Source organism: Ursus arctos, unplaced genomic scaffold (genome assembly GCF_023065955.2).
Source record: "Ursus arctos isolate Adak ecotype North America unplaced genomic scaffold, UrsArc2.0 scaffold_21, whole genome shotgun sequence".
Taxonomy (NCBI): Eukaryota; Metazoa; Chordata; class Mammalia; order Carnivora; family Ursidae; genus Ursus; species Ursus arctos.
The window spans coordinates 13,888,010-13,900,858 of record NW_026622886.1 but is presented as its reverse complement, the minus strand read 5'-3'; the positions used below and the strand labels follow the sequence as shown (position 1 = coordinate 13,900,858).

The 12,849-nt window shown below is 39.1% G+C and overlaps 1 protein-coding gene across 1 annotated transcript in view; it reads left to right on the top strand.

Moving 5' to 3' along the window:
• The window catches only part of ANO4 (anoctamin 4), a 394,735-nt gene that overhangs the window by 308,046 nt on the left and 73,840 nt on the right, over positions 1–12,849 (top strand). The window contains exons 14-16 of the mRNA XM_057316522.1: positions 2,490–2,624; positions 3,664–3,760; positions 8,392–8,452. Of these exons, the coding sequence (XP_057172505.1) occupies positions 2,490–2,624; positions 3,664–3,760; positions 8,392–8,452 (293 nt within the window). The remainder of the gene's footprint in view (positions 1–2,489; positions 2,625–3,663; positions 3,761–8,391; positions 8,453–12,849) is intronic.

Genomic DNA, 12,849 nt, shown 5'->3' with positions numbered 1-12,849 from the left:
TGAAATAATAAGACAACTCACTTTACACTTTGTCTCCCTGGGTAGTCACTCTTACTGCCAGAGTCCCTGTTACTAAGTATTTACTTCTATTGACCCAGGGTCATTGATGAATTGTGTACTTTTCTTTGTGTTGGTAGCAAATAATCCAGATGATCTGGGTGAGTGGAAAATAGTTTCTGAGATGAGACCATTTTCTTTTGATCAGTTTCAATACATGCTAAACCAGTGGGGGAAGAAAAAAATACAAGTAAGTGTTCTTCCCAGCCTCAGTCCCAATATTACAGGATTACACTGATTAAAAATTACAGAAAATTAGTGCAGGCAAAATATCTGTCCTCCTTGACAGTGTTTTGATTAAGACTTGCAGTTTGTCAATAAGTATTAATTAACTGCCCATTGTGTTTCTAGTATGATGCTAAATACTATTGGCAAAGACCAATGGAAGCCACTATCTCTGAGAAACTCAGTTTCCTTCAGTAAAACAGGCTCTGCATACTTGAAACAACTTGAAAACAATGCAAGACTATGCACAATTAGGTAAAATGTATGATGAAGGTGGTAAGTTTCATAACAATTTGGAAAAATGGAAAGGATAGATATGCATCAGTGCCTCTGTGGAAGGCTCTGTAGAGCTGAGCCTGGAAGAGAGTAGGATTTGTACTGGCCAAAGGGAAGAGAGATGAAAAGCATAAGCAATATTTCAGTAGAATGAGGTCGTGGAGTATCCAGGGAATCTCAACTCTTAAATAGCTCTTGTCCTATAGATTTTGCTTCCTCCATATCTCTTGATTCTGACCACACCCCAGGACCACCTCCACCATACTGCCTCCTTCACCTAATGACCTGGACTATGGCTGTTGTCCCATACTTGGTCTCCCTTTTCCCACTCTGGTCCCTTCTAATCTATTCTCTACCCTGCAGACAGAGTGATCGTTTTGGAATGTAAAGCTGATGATGTCCTTTGAATGTTAAAACTATCTTATGATTTTCCCATTCTCTCAGGACAAAGATTAATGCATTTAGCGTGGTTTACAAGACCTGCCGAGGCCCAGCCTCCACCTACCTCACCAGCTCATCTTTTGTTATCAGTGTTCCAGGTGCACTGCCCCTATTTCACCTGGTCCCTTCTGCCATAGGATGTTTGTACTTACGATGCCTTTGCTGGAAACACTTTTTCCTGTCCCCAGTTCCACCTAGGTAATAGTCACCTCCTCAGAGAAGTCTTCCCTAAGTAGGCTGGTCACATGGTCTTGGTTTATATACTTGTGGAATTGTGTTTCTTTCCTTTTGTAAACCCTTTTCCAGTTCTAATTATAAACTTATTTCTTTAATTGACTGATGTCTATGCACTCTGTCAGCCTGTGAGTTGCACAAGAGCAGGGACCAAGCTGATTTTGCTCATCATTGTACCCTCAGCTCCTAGCACAATATTTGCCACATGGAAGGTATTTTTTTATTTGTTGAGTAAATTAAAGAATGTATCTCTGTATTTGGATGTTAGCTGGAAAAGTCTTCAGAGAGCAGAAAGTTTCTGTTGGGACACAGTGGAAGATAGGATAAATAATCTTTAGTCCATCTTTCAGAATTTAAGGAAGCATTGGCTGTTCTAAGAGGAAAGCAGAAGCCAGTATTTGGAATCAGGTGGTCAGCAACATTTGTTTAGAATGAGAATAAAAAAAAAATAATTAGAATATTCTTATATTAGACTGAAAAGTAATTAACTTCTAACTAATGAAATAGAGCAGTTGAGAGGCATAGAAAGCACAATTTGGGTTGTATTTTAACATAAGTTAATAATATTATTAATGGTGTTTGAGAAAGAAAAACAAGGAATTCCCTGGACATTTCTAAACTTCGCACGCTGTAGGGCACTAGGCAGACTGGTTAGTCTCCGAAAAATATTTATTGAGGTAGATGTTGAAACTTGTGAAAAATCATAACTTAAAAGGAAAAGTTGCTCTCAGTGTCAATTCATGTTGAATCTCTGTAATTAGAATTTTTTTCTAATATCTTCTCATTCTGGCATCATAAACATCTTAGCTACAAAATATTGAAAGGGGTGTTTAAAGTTTCTCACAATAACTTTGTTTCCTATTTTTAAAGATACATGTAATTATAATACGGGTGCTACACACAAGCCCACAGAAATGGCGAAGATGAGATTATGCGTTGTCACCAACACTTCAAATTCCCCTGGCTCTGTATTAATAAGTGCCGTGTCTTCCTGAATGGGCTTGGGTTTATTCTGTGTTCTCAGAACAAGCTTGTATATAGTCCTGTTCTTCTATGGAAAGAAAGTTTCATTCTATTTCTGATATATAATAATAGGAGAAGAAATTTAAGCCCAGAGCCTTAATTTGGGCAAGTGCTCTATTCTCTTGGATGCATGTTTATCAGCAAGGCCACAACAAAGTAAAATGAGCAAAGTATTATAATGCCTAACTCTGAACACTTTGCTGTGATTTTCAAGGCGCTTGTGTCTTAAACAGGCGGTACTTTGGAGAGAAGATTGGGTTGTATTTTGCCTGGCTGGGCTGGTACACCGGCATGCTCTTCCCAGCCGCCTTCATTGGATTGTTTGTCTTTTTGTACGGAGTCATTACTCTGGATCACTGCCAAGTCAGGTACGGGGAGCTCTGGGTGAGCCTGCCTTTGCAGAGACGGGTGGTGGTGATTTAGGAATGTTCCAGGACTGTGGGCCCGCTTTTCCTTCTAACTTCTTTCTCGGTCACTCCTGGGAAGAATTCACTAGATCTTGCATCCATTGCCTACAGCTGTAGTCTTCAGTTACCAGGGAAACAAAGTTTACATTTGTGGACATATAAGCTACTCCATGTTCAGAGAAAAATCACTTTCAGTCACTGGCTAAAAGTTGCTTTCTTTCTGGCTTTTTTTACCTTTTCTCTTTCTGCTAATCCGGCAAAATGGTGGGTTAATAATCCTTTTTTATGAATTCTGTGTTTTTACAAGGACCCTTTAAACCTAAGCCAGAAAGACATTTACCAACTTGTTGGGGCCTTGAGAATGATTCAGTGTTGAGAATTGTTATCTCAGCTCTCTCACCAGAGTATAGTTTAGGGTATTCATAGAGATTTTATTGCCTGGCTGGACAATGATCTTAAATAATAAATGTGCCTTTTAAAAGTGATTACAAAAGTAAAAGTGATTGATTTATTCTCCCACCTGTAACAGTATTTTACTTTCTGGTGAAATTGTTAATGGGGATGTAGTTTTCCCCTAGAACTAATGCGTCGTATTTTTATTTACCCCTCCATTATTAGTTTTCATTTATGCACATAGAGATTGAGACAGGCACTTTTAGGTACCTGGTTGTTCCTATAATTCAGTATGAAATTGCTTCAAATCTGTGCAGTGTTGTGAATGACTTTTATGTCATTTAGGGGATAACATCTAACGTTGTGCTTCATGTGTTTTCAGAGTTTAACTTATTAATATGTAAAACCAAGAAACAACCTCATAAATAAGTAGGTTTATCAAATTATTAAAATGTTCAGGTACTTGTTAACAGATAAGGCTAGGAAGCTTCTAAGGACAAAAATCTAATCTGGATCTTATTTAGTGGTTACGGATTCTCGTGAAATTGGAGGGAAAAACATGCTCTTATGTCATTAAAAAGCGGTCCTTTTCTGCTCTCTTTTCCAGTAAAGAAGTCTGCCAAGCTACAGATATCATCATGTGTCCTGTGTGCGATAAATACTGTCCATTCATGAGGCTGTCAGACAGCTGTGTTTATGCCAAGGTAATTTCAAATCTGCGACATTTTAGGTAGATTGAGTTTTTTATACATTTTTTTCTGAGGAACAGAGGGTAACCATATTCTCTTTGTCATTTCTGGTCTTGGAGTCTCAAGTTTATATTGTAGGAGAGAGGTACCTCTGTCACTTGGTATTCTCGAATGTTTTGTACTGTATATGTATTTTAGATGTATTAGCTCTGATTGTCATCACAGGAAGCTGCAATGTGCATACTGCAGAAAGTACAGTTGTTAGAGTCAGAGAAAGACTCAGATCTTGACTCTGCTCTTTACCACTTGTCCTAGAACAAGTTATTTACCTCTCTGAGCCACAATTTTCTTATCTGTAAAATGGAAAACATGATGCTTGTTTCACATGATTGTTATAAGAAATGAGATAAAGTGTATACTGAGCAAAGTGCTTGGCAGATGGTAAGATCTCAGTAAATGAGTCACCATCATTTTCCTCTTTCATTATTGTTTTTGTAAAAAGAAAAAATTTAGATTGAGGACTGGTTCAACTATTTGCCTCCTTGACCATGCACATGGCCAGTCTCTTTGAGGCTGAGCTTTCTCATCTCAAAAATGCAGGCAGTGCTACCTGCCTTCTCTGCCCCATGGCTTGTCAAGAAGACCAAGAAGATAGTACATATATGGAAAAGTACTTTGAAAAAAACAAATACATAGCATCATTGTGTCTATTATATGTTACTTCATGTCCCTTTCTCATGTTATGCCTTACTTTATTAAAATTTTAGACACAGGGGCGCCTGGGTGGCACAGCGGTTGGGCGTCTGCCTTCGGCTCAGGGCGTGATCCCGGCGTTATGGGATCAAGCCCCACGTCAGGCTCCTCCGCTATGAGCCTGCTTCTTTCTCTCCCACTCCCCTTGCTTGTGCTCCCTCTCTCGCTGGCTGTCTCTATCTCTGTCTAATAAATAAATAAAAAATCTTTAAAAAAAAAAATTTAGACACATTCATCGAATTCCTTATTTTTTACTTATGGACAGGGTCACTAATACAAAGCAATAGCTGGAGTATGGGCTGCTGAAGACTTTTCCAAGACCACTACCTGTCAACTTGCCCAGATTTCAGATACAAAAAGGGTTGGCACACTTTATTGAATGTCTGCAATCCCTGCAGCTTGGATCTATTTAATTACACTGTTGGCATGGCAGAGTTTTGTTCATTTTAAACGAGGGAATATTTGATAGACAGCCAGGAGCCTGCCCATCCATGATGTCTGTGGCACTGCAGGTGGCCAGTCTATGTGGGTAGAGCCCAAACCACACCAGCCAGCTGTGATCTTAGAACGATGTGGATAAGTGCTGCAAGAGATAAAAAGCACAAAATGCTCTCCCTAGCTTTGGAGAGCCTACAGATAGACCCAAGCTAGTGAGGAAAATTTAACAGAATGAGCTTGGGAAATACAGATTTGGTGAGAATCAAAAGAGTTTTGTCAGTAATATAATCTTGTTTAAAGATCATGAGTTAAGCTTGAATGATTCAGGTGCAAAAATTCTGCTTTTTGAGAATCTCAGAAACCCAGTCTTCCATTGTTGTTGTTTGGGGATGTTTGTTTATATGGTAAGAAATGCCTTGAGTGATGTTCTCTCCTTAGGCGATCCAGGGTAATTCCCTAAGAGGATCATCATGGAAAGTTCAGGGTGCTCAGATTTTATAGGAGCCAGATGAGCAGTTATCCTACTGAACATAAGCTCTAGAATAATGATAATTATAATAATAGCTAGGCTGTAGGTATAAAAGTAGCTAGGCAACCTACATTTTTATTTGCAATTCCGATAGCAACTTCAAGGTAGATGTTATTACTCTCATTTTACTCAGAGGTAAAAATTACTCATCCGTGGTCACACAGTAAGTAGCTAGGCCTTGGTTTATCTGACTGCAGAACTTATCATTGTGCCATGCTGAGGCTACAAGATGTTTGGATTCTGGATTTTAGAGTTGGTCTTGCCTTAAAAAACTTAGTAAAATGAAAGCCGAACAAAAAGCCTCAGATGAATTGAAGTTCTATAGATTTTCCTTTAGAAGTATTTATTAGAAATGCCAGGCCATCAAAAGCTAAGCATATGCTGTATGGTGACTAACATAACATAATAAAAAATTATTATAAAAAAAAAAGAAATGCCAGGCCAATTTCATGGGACTGAAGATACGTGGGGATATTGGATCCAATCAGAGCCCAGATCCAATCTAATCAATGGCTGTTCTGCTGGTCAGGAATGCTTTATCCCCAACCTTTACATTTGCAAGGTCAGAAACCCAACTGAAATTGGCTTAAGCAGAAAGGGACTTATGGCTCATTTCACTGGAAAATATACTGGAATAGCTCACGCTATCTGAGAACAAGGGCCTCAAGGCCTAAACTTGTCCCCCAGGCCCCAGATGTCTCTCTTTGGCCACCTGTCTACATGATCCTTCTGCAGAGAGGTTGTCAGGAAGGTGGCTGCTGACTGACACAACATCAGGCTTATATCTTCTTTGTCTTCTTAGGCATGTTTTTATGTTTCTTAAAAATGCTTGATCTGCTGCTACAGAATGCCTGTTGCAGAACATGGATATTGCCTACTTTGGAATTCCTTGGAATCAGCCATCTTCCCCAAATACTTCACTATTTTGACCTGTGCATGTTTGTCCCCTGGAGGTGTCAACCATTTTGAGTAACAGTCAGAGGCCAGGCACTCAGCTCTCAGTCCTGGTGAGTTTACAGAAAGGAGAGGACAGTGTGTCCCAGGCACCACTGGGTGCTGCACTTTTCCAGAGGACGTTTTTGGTCAACGTTTCGTTTTTAAGCCTGCCTAGAACAAAACAGAATTAGGTGGAGTCACTGTCCCTGGATTGCAATCTACCGGGCCTAGAGTTTAAGAGAAGCTGGACTGAGGAGAGAAAGCCAGGCAGCACCTCCTCATCTCCTCAACCAGGGCCTGGTTGAGTGTCCCTGATGTTACCCCAAGAACCAGCCCCTGTGGCTTAGCCTGTTACAGCTGGTTTGATGGGAGACACTAATTGTCCAATGACCGTTGAGGGAGAGGCTGGAGTAGAACTTACGTATTGCTCCAAGCTAAGCTCCCACTCTGCTTGGGAACTGCCGCTCACTCTCCCTGTACACCACCACCTCCATCACACACACACACACAAACACACACACGCCAGTTCAAGGCAACTTCCTATGTCCCCTCGGGTTTGTCAGGGGTTTTGTTTTTGTGTTTTGTTAGTTCCCAGAATCTACTATCTTGCTTCTCTAGGATTGATTTTGGCAAAGGGAAACATCAGTCTATTTTCATTTACCATTTTAGTAGGAACCAGAAGTCCTTATTAACTCACCCCTCCTGATTCACATATTCCCAAGTAATTGCAGCAGAAAAATGTCTCTCTCCAAATGTTTGTATATCAGTTCCAGGGAAGGTCTCTAATCGATTCTGTTTGAGCCACATGCCGCTAGTGACCTATGTGAGAGACATCTATTACCAGGAGAAGGGAGAGAGGTAATGTGAACAGCCAAAAACAATGACCACCACAATTCATTCCAGAATCTACACTGATGGTGAAGGCTACAACTTCCACCAACTCCCCGTAAATACCCTAATAGCACAGACCAGCCACATACCAGTGGAAACTCTCAGGCTTGATTTAATGCTCAGTGCATTATACAATATGCAATATACAACGTAACACTCCCTCTGGGATATGAAATAAATTGTCTTTTGCCTTGTATCTACATTAGGTATTTGAATGCTGCTCATCTCTCCTATGTTCAAAGAAAAAGAAGGCATAAACTTTTGGAAAATTTTGAAATACTTCACACTCTGATAAAACAGGAAGAGACCTGTTTATAGTTGGCACATTCTCCAAGGGACAGTAAAATATATTTTATAGAGAGCTATAAAGCACCCAAAAATGGTTATGCTTTATGAACGTATCAGTCATCATTTCAGTTTGGCATGACATTGGTGTGATTTATCCTGGAGGCGGAAATGAGCATGGCAGCTTTGCAGGACGAATATCTTTGCTTTCTGCTGTGGTATTTGTGATAGAATATATTATCTAGCAATAAAGTATTTGCTAGCTGTCTTCGTGTTATGTGTAATAGGTAAATACAGTGATTACCTGCAGCTTTCATAAAGGTGGAAGTGAATTTTGTTAATGGTCTGATCTCTCTTCTTTGTAATACTAAAATCCAGAGGGCAGCCCAGAAAACGTTTGCTCAAAACTACACAAACAAAATAGCCATGTTTTCAAAGTGAATAAGTGAGGCATTAAAAATAGAAATCAGAAGACTTTAGAGCAGCAACAATAGTACCTCCCTGGTCTTAAATATAAGTATATCCATATGTCTACATATAATAGTTTTTATGGTGCATAAAAGAAAACTCTTAGCACTATTGGAGCTGCTGATAAATGTTCAACTAGGTGATATCCACATAAAGGGAACAACTTTTCTCTTGTGTATGCAAACTACTTCATAGTTGGAGGAACCCCCTTCTTGATTATGACCCAAAAGTAATATCTCGCAAAGAAACCTTGCAAAATTCATTTATTTTTACAGAACTTGAAAAAATGTGAATTGAAATATAGTATATGAGAAACTAGTTTAACTATGATTCATAATGTTCCCAGGTAACCCACCTCTTTGACAATGGAGCCACTGTCTTCTTTGCTGTTTTCATGGCAGTCTGGGGTAAGTGTTCTGTATCCATGTAACTCGAGTTCCCTTTATATGCTCTATACTATGTACCTTCAGAAATCTGACTTTGTCATGTGGATATGAAAGGAAGAGGCTTAAGTAAATTCAGTTGGCCATTCTATTAGACATGAGCTGATAAAAAATTCATTCAGTTTGTTTAAAAAGTAATGTCATAGAGGAGAAATACATCTCACTTCTCTTAAACCTTCAATAATTTCATCAACATTCCATTATTAAAGCAAAATTCACCTTCTGTTGGAGACAAAAATAAAGCTTATAGTATATCAAAAAGTCTGGTAAAGATCTTAAGTACTCGAAGAAGTATATGGGACTTTCTGTTGTGAGTGGAATCTTTTCCACTAATGGAATCCAGCTAATGTATGAGTGCCCACCTCTAGCTTCCTTCCAGTTCTGGTTAAAATGACCCCCTAAAAACAAGAGCTACTTACAAAACTCAATTGAGATCTCCTAGTTCAGTTTAAGTCAAGAGTTCCATAATAACAGGTGTGATGAAACATTCATTTAAAGAATTTCTTAACGCAAAGAAAGTGCTTAACCTACTTCTTTGTAAAATGGGTTTCATAATACCTTTCTCACTGGATCATTATAATGTTTTGATTTAGTAGTATAGAAAAGTGTCTGGACAAATTTAGAGTAAACAGCTAATGGTGGTTACCTTTGAAGAGAAGTTTCCCCTGTGGAAAGGGTAAGTGAGCAGTGATGAAAGACAGATTTTTTTACACTATATTTTTTCAATTTGGTTTAAATTTTTCACAGTTATTATGCATTTCTTCTAGAACTTAAAATACCAGAATCTCTGTTTTGCTGTTATAAAACTCTGCTAACTCAAGGCTTAGGCTCGCGTTATCCTTTATGTCTGGAAGGAATATTAGATCTCAATCTTTCAGAGACTAGCTGAATTGTCGTCTTCATCCTTTGAACTTCATAACATTTGAGTTCTGGCATTCTTTGGACACTTAAAATGATTTGCATACACAACTTATCTCCCCTAGTAGGTTCATATTCCTCAAGGATCATTATGGTTATTGGCAATTTCATACATTTCTTTTGAAGACAGATTCATATTTGTTGGATGGATGGAATGGATGGATGGATGGGAAAAAAAGGGAGAAGGGATAGAGAAGCAAATTATCAAAAGGGTTTCTTTCTAAGACAATGAATGTGTTTAAATGGTCTCTTTGACAACAGAAAATATAAAAACCTTGTTCTCTTGAGGAGGCTTGTTCTGGATATATTCTTTCTTCCCTACCTAGAGATCTTCAAAGGAAAATCGTCTTTCCCACTACAGCTCTGTTGAAGGAACATATTTTGAAACCTGTGACTAGCCCCTCTCAGTCAGTGGGCATTGGACTCAAAACCTTAGTCAAACCATAGTGTAGTGAGTGGCCTGGAAGAAGACCTGAGCTTCTGTACAAAGAGGAAGTGTAAAGATCACCCATAGGCTATTCTCAAGGATGTGGGTTGAAAAATGTGAAGAGAGACAGGGAGTTAGAAATAGGATTTGAGGGGCGCCTGGGTGGCACAGCGGTTAAGCGTCTGCCTTCGACTCAGGGCGTGATCCCAGCATCATGGGATCGAGCCCCACATCAGGCTCCTCCGCTAGGAGCCTGCTTCTTCCTCTCCCACTCCCCCTGCTTGTGTTCCCTCTTTCGCTGGCTGTCTCTATCTCTGTCAAATAAATAAATAAAATATTTTTAAAAAATAGGATTTGACACTGAAAAATGCAGAGAGGACAGGAAGGGGGGAATAAGAAGGAAATTGAGGTTGACCACGAGGTCGAAGCAGGGATCAAGAGAAATTAAGAGCAGGTTTAAGTTATGAGAAATCAGAACCTAGAAATAAGCAAAAGCAAAGTACTAGTGGAAAAGATATAAAGTAGAGGGTCCAGAAGCTCACTGGTAGCCACTGGAAGAAAATGCAAGACAGTCCCCCAAAGAGAAAGAATGTAGCCAAGTCACATTATTAGTAGAATATCAGGGTAAAGACAGGATCTCTTGTGGCTGGAGTCTCTCAAACTGCTGCTAGCTTCTGTATCCTGTTTTGAATAGGCTCTTTTAATTCCCATGGGACTCCTGCCTCCCCTGATAGGACTTGTGAAAAGACCTCATTGTCTGTGCTGTACGTTAGTTCATGTGCATTTCTGTCCCTTGCAAACAAAGGAAGCTAATCATAAAAGAATTTTGGTTATGGGACTGAGCTCTCAGATCAAGAATGTATATCGGGTTTTTCTAGAACATATTTGTATTGGTAACTATGATAGGAAATATAACAAGCCACTCAGTGCTTAAACATTGCCATTGTTACAATTGGGGGTACTTTAGAAAATGTATTCATTTATTAAATGAGTGGTTCCCAAACTTTTTCCACTCATGGCACACATATTAAATGATACTGTTTGCACAGCATACTGATGTAGATGAACTGCCCTAAGTGCCTTTGCCTTACCTGCCCCGAGAGATGAAGGGATTATCACCTCTTGTACACCTATAATCATCCCTGGCATACCCATTGGGCAGCTCTGCTTTGGGCCATGAGTCTACTATGTAATGAGTTAATTCTTAAGTATGGAGAGTAATTTACTGGAAGAATTAATACATAAAACTCCCTTACCCTCTTTAGTATTTAACCAATTTTGACTGAAATAATGTTTTCTTCTCCCAGTTTATCCTCTGAGACTGTAGAGAAATGAAATTCTGGTATAATGACATTTGTCTAAAGGGCAGAGGTCATCATCTCCCTTATCCCTCCCCCAGTACCACCATTATAAAGAGGATTGCATTCCTTCTTTACAGGTTGTAACGTCTTATGCTGGTGATAACAAATAGTTGTATTTTATCCTGACAACCTCTGTTGATTGGTGGTAGCTGCCTGGAGTATGGAGCTGAGAAGCTTCTGAGTTACAAGTGGGTGAATTAGAGATTTGACAGTTCTTGGGCCTTGGAGAGTACCCAGTAAGAATCTGATAGATGTATTGTAATAACCTTTGGGCAGAAGGGAACATTTTAGGGCCACTCCAGGCAAGGCAAGCCTGGAATAATTCATCCTCTGAATTGCTTTGTCTGAGTTGACAACTTACTGCTTAAATCTTGTATGGTTTCCAGAAATGCGATAGTTTGAGAAAAAGAAAGATTTACCCCAGTGTTTCACTGTAGATGAGTCTGTGCTTTTTGCAGAAATCTGGAATGGCCAATAATAACAGCTATAATAATAGCATACACTTATAGAGAGCTTACTATCTGCTAGACACCATCCTACACAGTGTACAGTATCATCTCAGTTAATTTTTATAGCAACATTTGAAGAAGGTACTATTATTATCCTCATGTGATAGATGAGGAAGCTGGGTAGTAGCTAGAAAGTGGCAAAGCCAGGAGTTAAACTGGGCACTCAGCTTCTACACTGTATTGCTAGTTCGTGTATTGTTTGTAACCCTATTTACTTCTGCTTCAGAGATCTAAACTTAAAGGACTGTTAAACTTGCCCCAAGGCCCATTTATACTGTTTCACAATGGTGATGTTCTATAAAAGTGTGTCACTTCTGATGGAGCTCAGTTTAATGGTCTCAGACTCATCTTTTATGATTGACAAGTTACATTTAAGGAAACAAATGCACTATATTTTTGGGAAATTGCTAGATACAGAGATGTTGAGAACAGATGTGAGCGGTTTACAGGACCTCTGAAGGATGGGGCTGATGTGTTTGTTTTGTTGCCTTTTGCTTTGTGTGTTCACCAGAGAAACAATAGGGCTCCATTTGGAACCAGTCCACAGCAGCTGGGAAGGACTTTGTGTGGGGTTAAAAGCTTGACAGAACCCCATTACCTTTTGATAGCAGAGCCTCCTGGGGGCCCTCAAGGTACACCTGTGAGGCTAGGGCTCTAGGCTAAACCACAGTGTGGCTGTTTCCTCAATGTTCATTTTTGTTCAGAAAGATTCAAGAGACAGAACAATTATGGCCTAAATTAGCTTCTCTCCCTAGGGGGAAAAAAAATGAGTCATTAGGGAGCTAGATGTTGGCGGAGACTTGTCAGGAATCAGATTATCTTTCTCTTTTCTTCATTCCTGGGGTTTTTTTTCTCCTTCTTTTTTCTTTTCCTTTTCCTTTTGTTGCCAAAAATTAAATTGCCCTCAGTAAATAAATAAATCAAGGTCTCAAGGTCCTCAGTGTTCTCCAATCAAAATAACAAGGTTGTGGTTATTTTAATGGAAATTCAAAGATTCTTTATATGGTTCTATCAGTCAATTTGTAAGTGAAGTATGTCTCATTTTTGAAAATAGGTTTTATAATAATTGTCTTTTATTGCCAGATATTTACATTAATTTTATCTTTATAGTCTTATGTATATGTCCAACAAAATATAGCAATTATA